This window comes from Camellia sinensis, chromosome 14, assembly GCF_055761805.1.
Source record: "Camellia sinensis isolate YWXY chromosome 14, ASM5576180v1, whole genome shotgun sequence".
Taxonomy (NCBI): Eukaryota; Viridiplantae; Streptophyta; class Magnoliopsida; order Ericales; family Theaceae; genus Camellia; species Camellia sinensis.
Genome location: NC_138974.1, coordinates 93,169,614 through 93,188,032, shown reverse-complemented (window position 1 = coordinate 93,188,032; position 18,419 = coordinate 93,169,614). Strand labels below are relative to the sequence as shown.

Below are 18,419 nucleotides of genomic sequence, written 5' to 3'. Positions count from 1 at the left end.
TCATAGCAAACAGTACAGTAGGTCTTAACAGACCGAACAGTCAGTTGATGGCCATCATAACAGTAAATAGTAGTGGTTCCAAACATGGGAACCGATAGAGATCTCTATGACAGTAGCAGTAACAGTAAATTGCTATGGATGCCACGGATACAGTTTACAAGTAAGACAAACATTCATTCATTAAACAATAACGGTTCAGTAAGCAGAACAGTCGATCATTCAAAAAATAACCATAATTGAACATATCTTTACAATATTGTTACTCACAGCGCACTGGACTACGAATAGTCTAATGAGCGTCCTCGGATGCCAACCCTACAGTTGCAGAACGAACACACACTCGGAATTAATAACTTAGCCCCTAATTATACATGGTGTTGTTCTATGACATTATCCTCATTAAGATGCCTTAAACTTGGCCTAGGAATGCCTAAGATGGAATGAGGATGCCAAAACACACTTTAAAACACTTTTTAATTTTTTGCTGAAACAGGGGTCTCATTCGAGCGTAGCTTTCTACGCTCGAGCGGACATGTAGACAAAGGAGCTCCGCTCGAGCGTGACTTCCCTCGCTCAAACGGGCTGTAAACTCATGAAAAAGTACTAGATGCACGATTTTCACGCTCGACGGATGCTCGACCTCCGCTCGAGCGTAAGACTCAGATCCTCGCTCGAGCGTGAATTCTCTCGCTCGAGCGGACTGCAAAACATATGAACTTCTGGGCATATGCATTTCACGCTCGAGCGGAAGTGCATGTACTCAGAGTGTACGCTCGAGCGTGAAGTCCTCCGCTCGAGCGTGGATCCAAAATCTGGAATTTCCAAATTGATCTCCAAACTCAAAACTCAACTTCTAAAGCTACAAACTCGATTCTTTTGGGCTAATTTTCTAGAAAACATTTGAAGACTCGTAGTACAACGTGTTTCAAAGATCAATTTATGAAATCAAGCCCAAAAGTAAGCCAATTGAACACCAAAACAAATGTAAATATGAAGAACAATTCAAAATCATACATGCATGAGTTCCCATGAACTCCAATGCTCTAAGGCATGATAAAATGCAAGATTGAGCTCAAGAATATGATCAATTCATGGATCAAAACCAAAATAGAAACATGCATCTGGAAATTTCATGAAAATGACTTCAAAACACGATGATATGGACATGCATGCACACAATGCCTCATAATTCAACACTTTGAGCTAAAACTTAACTCTAATCTCCAATATTTCCATGAACCATGCAAGATGCAACTTAATTTCATAAATAAAAGGATGAATTCTCTACCTTATGCCTAGAATTCCAAGGGTGGAAGGTCGGATATGCAAATTCCCTTCAATTCCTTCTAATTTTCCAAGCCAATTTTGATGAACTCAAGTTTTCTCCTATCTCTCTCTCTCTCTCTCTCTCTCTCTCTCTCTCTCTCTCTCTCTCTCTCTCTCTCTCTCTCTCTCTTCGGTTTTGGCCTAGGAAGATGGATGAAAATGATGCCAACATATAACAAGGAGAATAAACAGTGGCCTAGAATTGTCCACTAAGTGGCAATAAGGTAATTTACTTGAACTAATGTGATTTAATATTATTTAATCTAATTTAATCATTCCAAATCAAATTTCAATTAAATCTACCATAAAATCACATAAATTCTAATTAACACATAACACCAATCAGTTTCTGATTCGGCCGCCGATAAAGCCTTCAATTTGCAGTTCAAAATTAAAACATGAACAGATTCATTCAAAAATCAAACAGATAGAAATGCATTTAAAACAATACACTCCTACAATCAATTTAGGATTTCATTCTAATCAGTTACTTATCATGCTTAATCACAGATTAGCACTAATTAGATGTGAGGGTTGTCACACTAAATTAAATTTTTATTTAAATAAGTCCTTGAACATTCCAAATTGATTAAATTTAACCCTCTTGTTATATTCCATCCCCTTGTAAAATTAACACTAATTTTCTGTGTATAAAAAAGATATTAACAACCTTTAAACTTGATTATTTTATTTTTTTTCTTTTACTACTAGGAAATAAAATTTATAATTAATTTTACAAATTAACCCTTTAGTTAGGTCACATATACTGTATTTAATGGCCAAAATAAATAGAATATAACAGAAGGGTAATGCTAGGGATCATGAGAACGGGATCATGACATGCATCATGAAGATTCTCTACTCTTAAATTACACATACAACAAAACACTACATACTAATCAAATGATGAAAAATCTTCATGAAATATTTTATAATTATTTTTTTTTTTATGATCCCTAACATTACTCATAACAAAATGGTTATATTGAACCAATTTAAAAAGTTAATTGAACGAAAATTCAGTTTAAGCTATACCAACCTTCTTGTAGCCCTTGACTGAAATTGGGGGTGAGAGGTGGGTTCCTCGACATCCTCCCCAACTTAGCTTGTAGGGTCGGATCATAAATGAGTCCAGCCTTTGAGATTCCCAGTTAAAAAAAAAAAAAAAAAAAAGTCAGTTTAAGTACCAAGGACTTTCCACATAATTTACTCTAACAAAAATTTAAAAAGAAGGGTGCTATTATGCATGGCCAAAACTTTGCATAAGGTATGCATTTAATATTCAATAATTGCACTATCACTCCCTCAATTATAAACAAATATTACTTTATCTCTTTATTTATAAATTCGTTCATATTATTTAACTATAAAAATCGTATAAATAAAAGTGATCTAAAAAAAATGAAAGTGATACATTTCATGTTGAAATGATCAAAATGTATATATTTATAGATGAAGAGATTAAGTTGATATTCACAAATAATTAAGGGAATCTTAGTGTAATTAACCCATTATAATATCAATCATTGTGGTTCAAAATTACCACCAAATTGATTTATAACCAAATATACTGCAAAAAATCACATAATCAAGGTTATTTCAATTTATAACCAAACATCACAATGTCTCATTAGCTAAGAACAATTTGGTTTATAATAAAAAAAATATCACAAAATCTTATAACCATTCATCACAAAATCTCATAACCTAGTTCATAATAACAAATTGACTCCCACAAAGGCCCTGTTTGGTACAGCTTAATTTCAGCTTATTTCAGCTTTCAGCTTAATTTAAGCTGTTTTGATGTGTTTGGTTTAACTTAACAATACAGCTTATAGCTTTTTGTAAGTCAGAAATTAACTTATTCTTTGAGTGAGTTAGGAGAAGCTTAATTTATAAGTCATAAGCTGTTAAGGTATAAGTTATAAGCATTTTCCCACAGTTCTACTAAACAGGGCTAAAGGCTCATAATTAAGTGCCCACATATCTTTTTTTTAGCATCACGACATTTCATTACTAAAACTTATGTCACACTTTAGTCCTATCTATGTATAATATCACTTTTTTTCAAAAATGTATATGGTACATGTAAGAATTTATGTATTATTGATTGATGTCTTGATTGATAGATTACAAGATTCATTAATTACAATTCCTATACAATCTATATATAGAAGAAAATGTGGTAGTAGGTGTAGTGGAGGTGATAGTGGGTTAGGTGAAGTGGAGTGTGTAGTGGAGTAGAGGTAGGTGAAGTGGAGTGTGTAGTGGAGTAGGTGAAGGTAATGTGGTAGTAGGTGTAGTGGAGGTGATAGTGGGTTAGGTGAAGTGGAGTGTGTAGTGGAGTAGAGGTAGGTGAAGTGGAGTGTGTAGTGGAGTAGGTGAAGGTAAAGATGGGAAATTCTAACAGCCCCCCGCAAACTCAAGGAGGAGAGAAACTAACCAACTTGAGTTTGGAGAGAGTAACAAAACAAGAAAATACATAAAAATAAAAAAGGATAGGAGACACTGTATGGTCGTGTCAGACCGTTGGTGAAGACACTGTATGGGGTGTCATAACGTTGTAGAGGACACTGTATGGTGGTGTCAGACCGATGTAGAAGACAGTTTATGGGGTCATGTCAGACCGTTGTAGAAGACAATGTTGTGACAGTTTACGGAGTCTTGCTGGACCCTTGTAGAAACTAACCGGAATCAATGTCGGGACAGTTTACAGAGTCTTGTCGGACCCATAAAGGAGCTAACCGGAATCAATGTCGGGACAGTTTACAGAGTCTTGTCGGACCCATAAAGGAGCTAACCGGAATCAATGTCGGGACAGTTTACAGAGTCTTGTCGGACACTTGTAAAAACTAACCGGAATCAATGTCGGGACAGTTTACAGAGTCTTGTCGGACTCTTAAAAAGTTGCACCCTCAAAAGGTGTGCCCAATTTTGTCAAAAGGCGTGCCATCAAAAGGCGTGCCCAATTCATCAAAAGGCGTGCCATCAAAAGGCGTGCCATCAAAAGGCGTGTCCACTTTGTCAAAAGATGTGCCATGAAAAGGCGTGCCAGTTTGTCGGGCGGCAAGAGGCGCGCGATACGCGTGGCTGCCTCGGCTATTTAACCAAGACGAAGGCTGAGGCTGAGGCATACCATTCTGAAACCTCTGAAACCAACCCTTCGCTGAAAAAAACTCTGCCTCTGCGGAGAGAGAAACTGTGGAACACTTTGTTGCCATTCTGTCACCAACCCTTCCGAACATTACCAGTCTGAAATTGCTATTTCGCTGAAACACTTAGCAACCCAAAAACATGGCCTCTTCTTCCCGTCCAGCTACCCAGAACCTGCTCACGCTCTTTCCAGAACTGAACGAGCCCACAAGAGAAATAACTGGTGCGGTGGCCAGTGAACCTCAACCAAACACCTCTGGTTTTGCTCCATTGAACTTTCCGATGCGGTCGGTGGAGCAAAAAATGGCGGTGCAAACTGATATTGAGGCTAATCAGTATACTCTGAAGTCATGCGTGGAAACCATGACGGCGGTCACAAATTTGTCGAACCGGCTGCAGAGTAGGACAAATGAGGTGCAGCATTTAAATTCCCAGCTGGCTCTGCTCCAACGCATGTATAAGGATGCGCGAGCAGAGATAAGTGTGCTGAAAGCAGAAAATAAGGAGCTGAAGCGGAAGGCCACTGTGATGTTCCGATTTGGAGGTCCGCCGTATGCTGCAGTGGAGGAGTATGGAGGAGTGAACGTGCTCGGCGGCGTAGGAAACACGGAGGCAGCACCGTCAAGGGCCGCCCAGGACGGAGGAAAGAAGAAGAGATCTGCAGCAGAGTAGAGAAGAAAAATCCCACTGTGGGTGTTGGGTGTGTTATGGTGGTTTTTTTTTTTTTTTTTTTTTCTCGTGTAAAATTATGATCGGGTTTGATCCTGACATGAATAAAATAAGTGTGTTTGGCAAACTCGAATGGTAGGTGTGGTAAGGCAGAAAAATCAATTGGAATGAATTTTTTTTTTTTTTTTTTTTTTGTGAAAATAATAATAATAATAATAATAATAATAATAATAATATTAATATGGAAATCATGGAGTGGGCGGTGGTACAAAAATATTGTGTAGAAAAAGAGGGAGATGGTGGAAAAGAGAGGCCACTCATGTTATTAAAATAAATTAAGGAATTAAAAAAAGTGATATTGATTTTGTTTTCAAAAAGATGGATTAAAATAAATATAAAAAAAGAAAAAGAAAGTGGAGACCATGATGAAAGGTGGGAACAAGTGTGCTGGTGCTGTGTTGTAATGGTCAGAAAGAGAGATAAGAAAATAAAATAAAATAAATTTCAAGGTGCTGTGTTGTAATGGCATTGAAATATCCACCATCATAAAGAGTATCAGTGGTGCTGCATATGTTTATGAGCATTATTTGAGGCCTTTCTTTCTTAACCCACAGCAGACTGTTAACGTCTAGTATGTCCCAAGGAAGAAGGACATCTTCAGTAAGCCAGATGACATTCTAACTGCTGCTGAGAAGTACATAGAAGAACATGGCCCGGAAGCATTTGAGAAGCTTGTTAGCAAGGATAGGGAAACCAAGTTCAGGAGTAGCAATTACACGTATTTTGATGAGGACCACAGCTATTGAGCCTTGTTTGGCTGAGGGAAACACCTTTTTTCCGCTGCTGTTAGGAGTATCTTTCCGGTGGAGAAGCTGCTATGGACTATTTGGGGAGAGTGATGTCGAAAGCCGGAGCCTTGGATCTCGCCACCGGCGTCGGCGGAAAGATCGAGAAAGACGATGTTCTCTCCGCTGTCCAGAAGTATGAGCAGTATCACGGCTACTATGATGCCGAGAGAGAATGAGATGTTATGAAGATATGATGAGGAGGTAGGTATGTAGTAGACAATTCTAGCGGACTAGGTTGAGGTCCGGCGGGCGGCCAAGGCGAGGTTGCCGCCCGCCGGTGAAGCGAAAAAATATTAAATTCTTAACCTTGCTCTGATACCATGTAAGAATTTATGTATTATTGATTGATGTCTTGATTGATAGATTACAAGATTCATTAATTACAATTCCTATACAATCTATATATAGAAGAAAATGTGGTAGTAGGTGTAGTGGAGGTGATAGTGGGTTAGGTGAAGTGGAGTGTGTAGTGGAGTAGAGGTAGGTGAAGTGGAGTGTGTAGTGGAGTAGGTGAAGGTAATGTGGTAGTAGGTGTAGTGGAGGTGATAGTGGGTTAGGTGAAGTGGAGTGTGTAGTGGAGTAGAGGTAGGTGAAGTGGAGTGTGTAGTGGAGTAGGTGAAGGTAAAGATGGGAAATTCTAACAGTACATATTTCTCAAGGGTGCAGATGACGTAAACCTTTTTATTACAACGCGTTGTTATCTTATGAGTAGTGGTTAAAATTAGTATAATGATCATAACGAAGACAGGTTGGATCAGGTTAGGAGGTTATTCAAGTGCAGTTCAAGTTGTGTTGAGATCTGTTTAAACTTGTCTAATCCTAAATTGTAATCCAAGATTATCTACTCAAACCTGACCCAAATTAAACCCAAATGGCCCGAGCTACCCGAATTGTAAATGAATTTTAGTTTTTTTTTTTAACAAAATTATTTTTTTATTAAAATTAGACTTATTTACATTTTTTTTATAAAATCATTAATAACATCAAAATAAATAATTTATATAATGTAAGAGAAATGCCGTTATAGTAGTCCTTACAATTGATGAGTGGGAATAAAAAATATAAGATTTTGTATTACTTGTATATATATAATATATATTCAGTATGATTTAATAATCTAAATTACATTAATATCATGTAATGGCTAATATTTTATATGTATATTTAATACTTTTATATATCTATATATGTATAATTCGGGTTCGAGTTACTCAGATTATTTGATATCTTTGCACAAGCCCGCCCAAATTTAATTTGAGTTTTTAAATTTTTGCTCAAGCCTATACTGAATTTAAAAATATCTAGTCCAACCCTTAAAAATATTCAAGTTGAACTTGGATTGCTCAAGTTGAGCCCACCTAAGTTGTACTCGTACGAACCACCAACATATTGGCAAATGTCATGTAAAGTAGTATTCTACAAGATATATAAGAGCCAAAGGATTTCCTGGAAACATCCAAGAAGGTTTTAAGGATTTCCCACAACAGACAGAGAGAGAGAATCAATCCTTTCCTTCAATGAGAAGATAAGGTAGGACCAAACAAAATAAATAAGGAAGGCCATATCTTTGAAATGGAACAAGTGTGCTAAGGAATTGGAAAGAGAACAAACCAAAGATGGGATTAATAAGGATCTTCTTTATCATGATCTTCCTTCATCTTCATGTATCTTCATCTCCTTCACAAAATCTCCTAGTTTCAGGTACATTTTTTTTATTTATTTTGATGTTTATTTATAATTTCTGTTTTCTCAAACAATGAAGTATTGAGCTCTATCTATTGCTTGCTATGATTATTATGTGATTAGCAAGATTGGCTCTATTGAATTCTTGTATATCTCTCTTTTCATTCCATTCCAGTATAGTAATAGAGAGAGCCATCTACTCAAACAAAGCATGTCCCTTCTGGGTGGCCACCATGTTTAATGTTTCCCTGAGCACCATTTTCTTTTTCTTGTTTTTTAGCACTTTACCAGTCTTTAGGAAATTATCAAATGTGCTGACGTGATTTTAGACTAAAATGTAATATAAATAAGGAGGCTTCTATTTACACTACAAAAGAGTTCATTACACCTGCTTTCTAATTGCAGTTTCTTCAAAAATTTAATTTTTTTTCCGTTCTTCACAAGTCCAAACATATTCATGACACTCACCTCAACCACCACTCTCCAGCCATTCCTCATCTCACCCTCACAACCACAACCATCATGATGCGGATAACCTTACTTCATGGGTGTTTGGTTTTTAAATGAACGGTTTATAATGAGGGCAGTGGGTTTGGTCCAGTCCAAGATCGACCTGGACCATGCTGTTGGGCCCGTAGGAGGTCATCACGGGTCCCGTTTTGATAATCCGAACCGTTTAATGTGTAGAACTCGTCGAGTACTATATGCCTGTAAAAAAATCACGTTGATCGGATATCGATAGCTATGTGAACAAAACAGTTTTTTATCAACCGTTAATTTTTTCACCGTCCATTTTTTTTTATACAAAACTGATTTGATCACATAGCTATTGATATCTGATCAACGTGATTTTTTACAAACATATAGTTCTCGACAAGTTCTACATATTGAACGGTTCGGATTATCAAAACGGGCCCAAAAATAAGCCCCATGGACCCAACTGGACGGGTCCAGTCTTGATCTCAACTTGAGACAAGCTGAACCCATGATTTTGTATGAAAATTTTGTATTAATCTTTTATTTGTATGTCATTACTCTATTTGTACTAGTGCTTAAAAAAATAGTTAATTTTGTCATGGTTCGATTCTTGTAGCCTTCAATCAGCTAGAAAATGGAAACAAAGCAGCACTAGACAAAGTACCGATCAAGGTAGGAAGCATTGGAAGAGTGACAACAGTTGATAGGCGCGGCGGCGGCGGCGGTGGTGGTCATGGAGGTGGTGGCGGCCATGCTGCTAGTGGTGGTGGCAGTCACGGAGGTGGTGGCGGTGGTAGAGGACGTGGAGGGTCAAACAACAATAGGGGCAACGGTATTGGTCGGGGATATGCAGCCGTAATCCCCTTGTATGCAGCTGGTGCAGGTGCACACCACATCAATAACAACCACCGCCATGGTGGTAGAACCAGTGGCGCCACCACCAACTCCATTGGTCGGTCTGTTTTGGCTTCTTCTATCTTAGCCACTCTCTTTATTTTGCAACACATTTAACCTAGCTTTTTGGGTGTATATTTTCACATACCTGTCAAATACAAAATATTCCACAACATAGTTTCTATTTGTTTTCTTATCTTGTACATTATAACAATGTTTCTCAGAAAATGTGAAGACTACATTAAAGAATAAACAACTTATCTTGATTTGAATATTTGCAAATAAAAATATTATATTATGCAAATAGCTTGTTAGATGAGAGAGAGGGAGAGAGAGAGATATTAACTGAAAATTAAAGAGAAACAGGAATATAGCATGCTCCAAGAATGCAGTTGAATGGGAAGTCAACAACATGGCATATAAGCCATTAATTAATTTGAGCCTCACAAAGAAAAATACTTTCTGTGACAAACATAAAAGGTAACAAATCAGGTAACTATTTTCAGTTAATCCCAAACAATGGTATCAACAAAAAATACAAATAGTTGGACTCCTAGTAAATTCCGATTCACCTGTATCTATTACACACTAACAAGATATAACAATCTCCAACCCAAAAACTAAAAAACAACAAAACAAAACAAGATAGGACAATAGTCTAATATCTGCAATTTCTTTCATTAAAAAAAGGGCAATGTTTGGCTGAGAGTAATCTCTATATGGGTTGTACCGAAAGGGGAGCTTCCAACTGGCACTAGTATAGGTATAAACAACAGTCACCCACTCAATTCCTCGACTTTAAAAAGTTCAGTCTTCATTCACTAGACACGATCAAAAGTACGTTCATCATAAAGATTTTGCTCGCTACTTGCCCAATTTAAGCACCCCCGGGTAAAATGTGCAAGTTATCCCTCTTCTATAATTTTGATTTCCGATTAAAAATCTAGGTACAAGTCTCTTATTTCATGTACTCCAACACGCTGTGATTGATCTCCTCGAGGAAAGAAACAAAACCCATGACGCTTGTGAAGCCATTTCCATCTACATCCTGTTCCTCAATGAGATAATTCTCAAATGCCGTGGCATCATCCTGTCCTCCCCGGATGAATACAAGCCTGGGAGTTATACTTCTCTCTTGCTTCAGTTTGTTAATTGTAGTCCTCAATAAACCTAAAGAAAAAAATATTTGTCTTAGCATGAAAACCAAAATCAGTGGAAAACATCTTTGGTTACTGCCAACAACTTACAGTCATGGGGGGGAGGGAAAGGAAGTGAAGGATCGGCTGTAGAAGAATAAAACACAATGAGAGTTGTAAATGCATCGAGGAAAAATATTGGACTGCCACTTGTTATCAATGCAGCACGGCTCAAAGAATGGCGAGGAAATGCTTGCTTATCCGGAGTTGCATATGATGTCAGCAGTGGGTATATAGCACGGTGAAGATAACTTGGTTCTAGTGCACTGCATCACAAGTTTGAGAACAAAAATTTGTTGAATTATCCAACTCTCATAAACAAAGGCATAAACACATCCTCTAGAGAGGGATGAAACGTGAAGAAAAAAATAAAAATAATAAATAATAAATAAATGATAAATAAATAAAAAAGCGTTCCAACAGTTACATTTATAGAAGATCAGGAAAACAATGAGATTGTAAAATTCCCACTAACATAAAATAAATGACATCTATGTAACATGGACTTGAGCATCAGTACGTGTCAAAGTGTTCGATTCATCTTATCCTGTGTCCAAGGACACGAGGACATAAAAAAATATTCATATTTTTTAATAAATATTTCTTTTATTTCTAAGATAAAATGATGTACACAAGGAGTCATAGAGCATTTGAAGCATAATATGATGATTTTACGCACAATTTTATAGTTAATTCAAATTACTAGATATACTTGCTAGGTGAATGTCCAACTACACATGTAGTAAGCACCGGCTTGTATGATCATGTAGTAAGTATCGTCCTATATTTTGTGTAGACAACCGGTAATGATTTATGTTAATATGTTCACTTAAACAAATCCTAGTTCTCATCTCAAATAACTACAAAACTTCTTCAAGGTATTTTGTTTTACAAATATATTATGAAGCAATTTGAGTTGATTTGCTTAACTTATCCATGATATCCATATTTGACACCAAATTGCCACTCAATTAATCAAAATACTTATTTAATATGCCATTAGTTAAAACTGGTCACAACTTGTATGTTTTTAATGTCGCAACACTATTCCAGGCTAATAACCATGCAAACATCATTTACCTGAAAAGGCATTGCAAGTATATCCGGTAGTCAGGGTGAACTCCTTCCTCATGGAAGCGGAGAAGAGGATTACGAAGCAAAGCAAAAACTAAGCGAGGTAAAGGCTGCAGTTGTGGGCATTGCGAGAATGCGACATCAATGTGAGAAGTTGTTGAATTTCCATGCTCATACTGAACAACTTTACAAGCATCATTATACTGAGCTGTGAGGATTACAAGCCAATCATGTAGCAACATCCTGCCTTCCCGAACTCCTTTCTCCAACGATGCTGATATGACCTGGAGAGTGAATGTTATGGTGAAGCAACAAGTTATTAGAATGTATAGAAGCATCACAAGCTAAGATTCTAAGCATTTGTTCCTGATAAACATTCATGCTTTCCAAAAAACTAAACCACTCTCTTATAATTTTGTCAGAGAAAATTCACTCAAACTGAGGAACAAATGAAATAATAAAACCTGTAATCACTCAACCAAAAACTCAGTTAACCCATTGTAAAAAGACCACCGTCCATAGAATTGAGAAATCAGATAATCAATTGTTAAACAATGAACTTAATATTCTACACAAATTTTCTAATAAACATTTATGCTTTCCAAAAAATAAACCTCTCATTTTGTTAGAGAAAGTTCACTCAAACCATGGAACAAATAACATAATAAACTTGTAATCAGTTAACTAAAACCTCAGCTAATCCACTGCAAAAAGATAGCCTTCCATGAACTGATTGAGGAATCAGATAAGGCTATATGCAAAGAACCTGTTTGCATAGTGTTTTTTACAGTTTACACTTGTCACTTGAGAATTTGAGATTGGTTGATGTTTTTCAGTCTTCAATTATCAGAAAAAGCTTCTCAATTTTGCTTCTTTTAAATCTGTTTCTCACCAGTAATTTCCAGTATATAACTCAAATGATAAAGCCCAAAAACTCTTACATGTTAACATATGATGTTCTCTTCTACCTCTCAGAGAAATGTCCTACAGGGGAATCAGCTGACACACTCATTATAACAATGCCTCTTGACAAAGTTATAATTAGGCAATTCCGAAGCCATGAAGATTGCAGCCTATATAGCCGCATTCTACTCCAACAACCACCAAAAATTTGTACAGCTAAAGAAGTCCCTGAAACAAGTGAGAGAGAGAGAGAGAGGGAGAGTGTGCGTGCTTGGTATATAAAACTAGTGGAATGCCACATGTGATAGGGCATGAAGTTTATAGAAAACACAATAGTGGCTCATTTTCTAATTATTAATCATTTCCACTATTTTTACTAATTTTCCCTATTTTTTAAGTAATTATAGTGTTAGTGTTGGTCATTTTTTGACACAAAAACGATTATGATACGACCCGACAACACAAATATTAAATGGATCATGTATGAGTTGAACAAGTGCAACACAAACACGACATATATGGGCTTTGTAAAAATCCATGTTGATATGTGGACACAAACACGCTGTTGTAGGTAAACCAAATACAACCTAAATCATGTAGCCATAGGATTTTAAATGCTTTGGGTTAGATTTAGATCTTGTATAAAATGTTGTGCAATCCGCCATCCCTAATATGGCATGCTAACTATGAGAGATTAAGCCATTGGATTAGTTTTTTAAGTCTTCTTGGATGTTTGGATATTAATAGGTGACAATAGCTCAAATTAGATGTGTATGTATAAAATGTTGGATATTAATAGGTGACAATAGCTCAAATTAGATCTTTGTATAAAATGTTGTTTAAGTGCAATCCACCATCCCTAATATGGCATGCTAACTATGAGAGATTAAGCCATTGGATTAGTTTTTTAACTTGTTGGATGTTTGGATATTAATAGGTGACAATAGCTCAAATTAGATGTGTTTGTATTAGACATAAATCTTTTTATTATTTTAATGAATATTGAAATTATCTTTGTAGGTGTAAATGTTCAAATAGGTTAACCTTGTATATGTGATATGAAATAGGTTTACTTGAAATAGGTTGTACAATATGCTTATAATCTACAACAAATTCTTATGTTAATTGTGTTAGACATGTTGTGTTCGGGTTGACACGATTATAAGTAGGTCGAGTCAGTGTCAAGATAATTGACACGTTTAGTTAAATGGGTTGTGCTAGTGTTAGGATGTTTTGGATATGAAATCGTGATGACACTATCCGAAAACGACACAAGAAGGCACGATTCCCATCCCTAAGGGGAAGTATGCTCTTTTGTCCGAACGCAAAACTTTCTTAAAGAGCAGAAGCACCATAAGGTCAATGTAATAGAAATGCATCATTATTATGAAGAATTCTAATACTATAGCATCACTTCACACCAAAATACAAGTATTAAAATTGCAAAATTGTGCAGGTACATCATTACGCTTCCTTCCTCCATACTTCATGGTGCAGAATGTAACCACGAATAGTAGTAAAAGAAATCTAACCTTGTGAACGAGTATTGATAATATCGCTTCAGGATCAACACTATCATAAAGTTCATTAATATTACGAGCAGTTCCAAATTGCAGAGTTCGAATCCTTATTCTCCTTTTGAGGGAATACTTGTTTCTGCATAAATACATATCACATCAGCATGTACCTTAAATCCTGGTGTAGTAGCGTATTGTGGGGACACCAAATTTGATAAAGGCATTCCACCAAAAAGAAAAAAGATAATTAATTTTCTACCTGGGAATTTGAAGAACAATGAAAGAAAAAAAATTGCATGATGTTGTGCAAAAGACATATATTCAGAAACAACAGTCAATTACTGACAATTTTCTACAGCAAATTGGTACAAGCAGGTGTAATTTTCCTGAAGAAAAAACATATAATGCTTCTGAACAAAAAAAGCACATCATCAGAAAGAAACTTGCTAATTGCATTGTGCTCGGTGAAAAAAACCATTTTTTCACTGCATTATGCTTGGAGAAAGAAACTTGTTATTGAATGGCAACGTAATACGGGAATCACAATTGAACAAACTCTACAAAGCTTAACAGATGCAACCTTGACTACCACTCTCACAAAATGATCCAACTGCTTTTAAAATACGAAAAACTGACAATCAAAAATACTTTTAGATGGCAAGTCCATATGCTTAAAAAAAAAAAATATGATCAGAAAAGAAACCAAGCTATGGACTGCAAAGTAAAGAACTAACCCTACCTACTTGTAGAACTGGGTTCAGAATTTGAAAGTTCCTCAGGAGGCACAACAACCGTATACTGAAATGCAATCTGTAACATAGGAGGTTCTGATGTGTGTCTGCAAAAACATGATCCAACCTTTGAAGTTATAATCTTATACAAATTATAGGAAGCACATCATAGCAACATGCGAGTTTTGGAAAGGAATACTGGGTTTACAAAATGCAGGGAATGAAACCATTGAAATACGGGTAAATTTTCTATTCAACCACAAGAACATTGGAAAACTAAGTTTGAAAAAGGATGTTATACCCACTGCACAAGGCTCCCACTTACAGCAGGGTCTGGGAGAGGCAGTAATTAGGTACCTTTCCCCCCACTTATTTGAGGAGAGGTTGGTTCCCTTGACTTGAACCCATACCACACGACAGCATTGGGAGTGGATAGCAGGTCTTTCCCTTCGCATCATGTGTGGGTTTCTGGTGTTCCGTCGAAGGTGGCTTTCTTTGTGTGGACGAGCATTTGGTAGAATTTTGACTATTGATAATCAAATCCATCGGCATCATATTTTAGTGAATTGGTGTTGTTTGTGTTGTGCAGATGTGGAGATAGTGGATCATTTGCTTATTCACTGTCCGGTTGCTTCTCACTTGTGGGTGCTTGTTTTTTCTGCGTTTGGAGTGGTGTGGGCTCAACCAAAGCAGGTTATGGATGTGCTTCGTTGTTGGGGGGGTGGTCGAATTGGGAAACGACGGCGGAGAGCATGGGCGTTAGCTCCTTTGTGTTTGATGTGGTTGCTTTGGTTGGAGCGGAATCGTCGGGTTTTCCAAGGGTGTGCTTAGTCAATTGTTCAATTAGAGTCTCGTTTTGCGGTGTTTTGTATAGTTGGGTGTCGGGAAGAGTAGATCCCAATTTATTTGTTGTTTTAGATTTTGTTGATGATTTAGTTGGTTAGGTCCCGGCTTGAGGGGTTGGTTTTGTATTCTTTTGGCATCTCCTTGATGCTTTCTTAATAAATCTTTATTTATCAACAAAAAAAAATACCATAAAGTGCAACTATGTATTCGAGCTCAATCAAGACCAAAGATCAACCAAGACAAGTTTGAGCAGGGTAAAGTATGGCAGCTCTGCTCAGTTTCACCCCTATGTGAAAAGGCCTCACAGCTGGTAAGCAAATGCCCCCATTTTAATTGAGTGGCAAATAGTTATAGCAAAAACTAGTGGAAAAAAAGCAAGAAATAAAATAGACATTTTTGTTATGTATCCAAGATTCTACAAGCACACCCAAATTCATCAAATTGATTAGACAATAGCAATCAATTATCAATTATATGCTACACTAGAAAAATGAAATGCAGTATGATGGCCAAAAGAAATGCATATTTACCTGGAAAATCCAACATCACTGACAAAATCAAAGTCGTAAGCATATGTAGCATAGGAGTCGCAACAAATGATGTGTTGAACATTTTCATACTGAGGATCTGGGAAGAAGTGACCATACTGTAGAAAATGGTGGAAGTACTATAAGCAATCCAAGACAAGACTACAAGTTTCAAACAAGATGATATGATAGCTTACAGAATGGCCAGTTTTGAATTCAGAGGATGCCCTCAACCGCAGTATACAGTTGAAGGCATATGGACGACTCAACATACGATACCTGCAAACAAATTGTTACGGAATAATTTAGTTGGATCAAAGTACTGCAATGTGTTTAACCTTTTAACACTCTTATAAGCTGAATTTGAACTAATAGATCATGTATTTGCATACTACACAACAATGTTAACAACCATTTACTATCTGGTTTGTGCAATGTAATGAAAATACTCCTCATAGCCAAAAAAACATTGTCCACGTAGAGAAAGAATAATGTTTTCGGAAAGTACATTGAATGCATCACATACTCTTTGGACATTTGATTTTTGGGATTGGTTTGTGGAAAGGCATCAGAAGTTGGTAGGACCATGGAACTCTTTTTCCAGTAATATTCAATTTGTAGTGAGAAGTGGGGGAACATGCTAGATTTTGGAGTCATAGATGGTGTCATGCAGTGTTTTTTAAGGAGAAAAGCGAACCGAGGCGACAAGGTCACCTAACGCCTAAGCGCGAGGCGACGAGGCGAGGTGAGGGCTTCATCGAAGCGAGGCGACCAGAAATGATATTTTTTAAAAATAAATGGTATAGACAAAAATATAAATATTTTCAAGAACTATCATGCAATTATCATTCCAAATACTAAATAACCATAAACGAAAGAAAATATCCAACAAAGACAAATACAATCCACCAATCCAAAAGTTCTAAAATTCATCTTCAACATCAAGCAAATGAACTTCTTCTTCATTATCATTGGCTTCAGCATATCCCTCTGCATCTTCTTCCTCTCCCCCATCTGAAATTGACTCTTCCTCATCAATAAGTTGCAATCTAGGTCTAGCTGCTGATTTTGAAGTTGAACACCCCCTTTCTATTGCCTTGTTGATCTAGTTCTTTGACTACTTTCCTTAACTCCAGCAGCTCTAGCAACATCATCCCATGTCAAAGTATCATCCTCAATGACAAGTTCCTCCTCCATCCTCCCAACCAACCACTCGTTACTTTCATCAATATCCGTCAAAGCAATGGGATCAATAGTGTCACGGGGATTGTATCGACGTCTCAATGCTCTATTATACTTAACAAATACCAAATCATTCAGACGTTTTTGAGCTAACCTATTTCTCTTTTTGGTGTGAATCTGCAAAAATTCAAACCAAATAAAAATATTCAAATTTTTATCTAGGTATTAATAAATTTATAGGTATTCATATTCACTATAGTTAAAAATGGGTACTCACATGTTCAAACACACTCCAATTTCGCTCACATCTAGATGAGCTACAAGTTAGACTAAGAATTTTGATGACGAATGTTTGCAAATTTGGTGTTTCAGAACCATATGCACTCCACCAATCAGCTGTTGATTATAACTAACTAATTAGAAAGAATATTTAAAATATAAAAAACTAACTAAAATTACTTAAGTATGAAATATAGATCACCTGGTGCCCTTGTAGTTCTTTGTCTAATGGCCAAAGCCATCCCAAAGAGACCATCAGCTTTCTTATAGGTAGTCAACTCTGCGCAAACTTTATCTTGTGTCTCATTGCTTGGGACCAACCTTTATATGCATTTATACAGGCCTGACATGACTTCCTTATCTTTCTCAATATTCGGATTTGCATAAAAATATTCTGGGTTTAAATAATACCCAGCTGCATGCAAAGGCCTATGCAATTGAACATTCCGTTACTTCTCTTCATTTCCATTAAATGATTTTGCAATGGCTTCTTTAGCCCTATCCATTGCCTCATAAATATATCCCATGGGAGGCTTTCTCTCACCATCAACCAATCGCAGTACACGAACAAGAGGACTTGATATTTTGAGAACATAAAGAACATTGTTCCAAAAAGAAGGCATTAATATGACTTGTGCGGTCTTTTTACCCTGTGGTTCCTTCGCCCATTTGCTTGTGGTCCATTCCTCTGAAGTGAACATCTTCTTCAAGTTGGTTTGTTGTTGATGAATCCTTGATAAAGTTAGAAAAGCAGTTGCAAATCGAGTTTTTGCTGGCTTGATCAAATCCTTGCACTGGGTAAATTGCCTCATCATATTCAACAAACCAGAGCGGTTCACAATATAACCATGCACCGCAATTGCCTTTTCAAATGTCTTGTTGAAGTTGGGAATTTTGAAAATGTCCTCCAACATCAAGTCCAAGCAATGAGCTGCACATGGTGTCCAATACAAATGTGGCCGCTTTGCCTCCAAAAACTTCCCTATTACAAGTTTTTTTTTTTTAAAAAAAGAATAATATGAGAATTGCATATTCATATTGTAAGTAAGTACTAAGTAAATGTATACTACTAAGTTACTAACCGGCCAACACATTTGCTGAGGCACTATCTGTA

General features: G+C 36.7%; 3 protein-coding genes across 3 annotated transcripts in view; 1 reads left to right on the top strand and 2 right to left on the bottom strand.

Moving 5' to 3' along the window:
- The first annotated feature begins 7,448 nt into the window (after positions 1–7,448).
- LOC114287318 (uncharacterized) lies at positions 7,449–9,303 on the top strand. Its single transcript, XM_028230629.2, has 2 exons — positions 7,449–7,697; positions 8,773–9,303. Exons 1-2 carry the CDS (start codon positions 7,613–7,615, stop codon positions 9,165–9,167), a joined length of 480 nt encoding a protein of 159 aa, XP_028086430.2. The 5' UTR covers positions 7,449–7,612; the 3' UTR covers positions 9,168–9,303.
- A 148-nt stretch (positions 9,304–9,451) lies between these two features.
- Positions 9,452–18,419, bottom strand: part of LOC114287316 (sec23/sec24 transport family protein) — a 20,127-nt gene continuing 11,159 nt past the window's right edge. The window contains exons 8-14 of the mRNA XM_082906275.1: positions 16,042–16,123; positions 15,848–15,963; positions 14,480–14,578; positions 13,756–13,879; positions 11,327–11,604; positions 10,298–10,512; positions 9,452–10,220 (exon numbers count right to left, since the gene is read on the bottom strand). Of these exons, the coding sequence (XP_082762401.1) occupies positions 10,009–10,220; positions 10,298–10,512; positions 11,327–11,604; positions 13,756–13,879; positions 14,480–14,578; positions 15,848–15,963; positions 16,042–16,123 (1,126 nt within the window). The 3' untranslated portion in view covers positions 9,452–10,008. The remainder of the gene's footprint in view (positions 10,221–10,297; positions 10,513–11,326; positions 11,605–13,755; positions 13,880–14,479; positions 14,579–15,847; positions 15,964–16,041; positions 16,124–18,419) is intronic.
- Positions 16,666–17,682, bottom strand: LOC114287317 (uncharacterized). Its single transcript, XM_028230628.2, has 3 exons — positions 17,508–17,682; positions 17,304–17,422; positions 16,666–17,203 (listed from the first exon to the last, which is right to left on the bottom strand). Exons 1-3 carry the CDS (start codon positions 17,545–17,547, stop codon positions 16,934–16,936), a joined length of 429 nt encoding a protein of 142 aa, XP_028086429.2. The 5' UTR covers positions 17,548–17,682; the 3' UTR covers positions 16,666–16,933.

Coding starts and splice junctions, on each gene's coding strand:
- LOC114287317 (XM_028230628.2), bottom strand. CDS start 17,547: ATGGCTTTGGCCATTAGACAAAGAACTACAAGGGCACCAG. Junction 17,423..17,507: donor AAGAACTACAAGGGCACCAG/GTGATCTATATT, acceptor TATAATCAACAG/CTGATTGGTGGAGTGCATAT. Junction 17,204..17,303: donor ATTGGAGTGTGTTTGAACAT/GTGAGTACCCAT, acceptor GAATTTTTGCAG/ATTCACACCAAAAAGAGAAA.
- LOC114287318 (XM_028230629.2), top strand. CDS start 7,613: ATGGGATTAATAAGGATCTTCTTTATCATGATCTTCCTTCATCTTCAT. Junction 7,698..8,772: donor ACAAAATCTCCTAGTTTCAG/GTACATTTTTTT, acceptor CGATTCTTGTAG/CCTTCAATCAGCTAGAAAAT.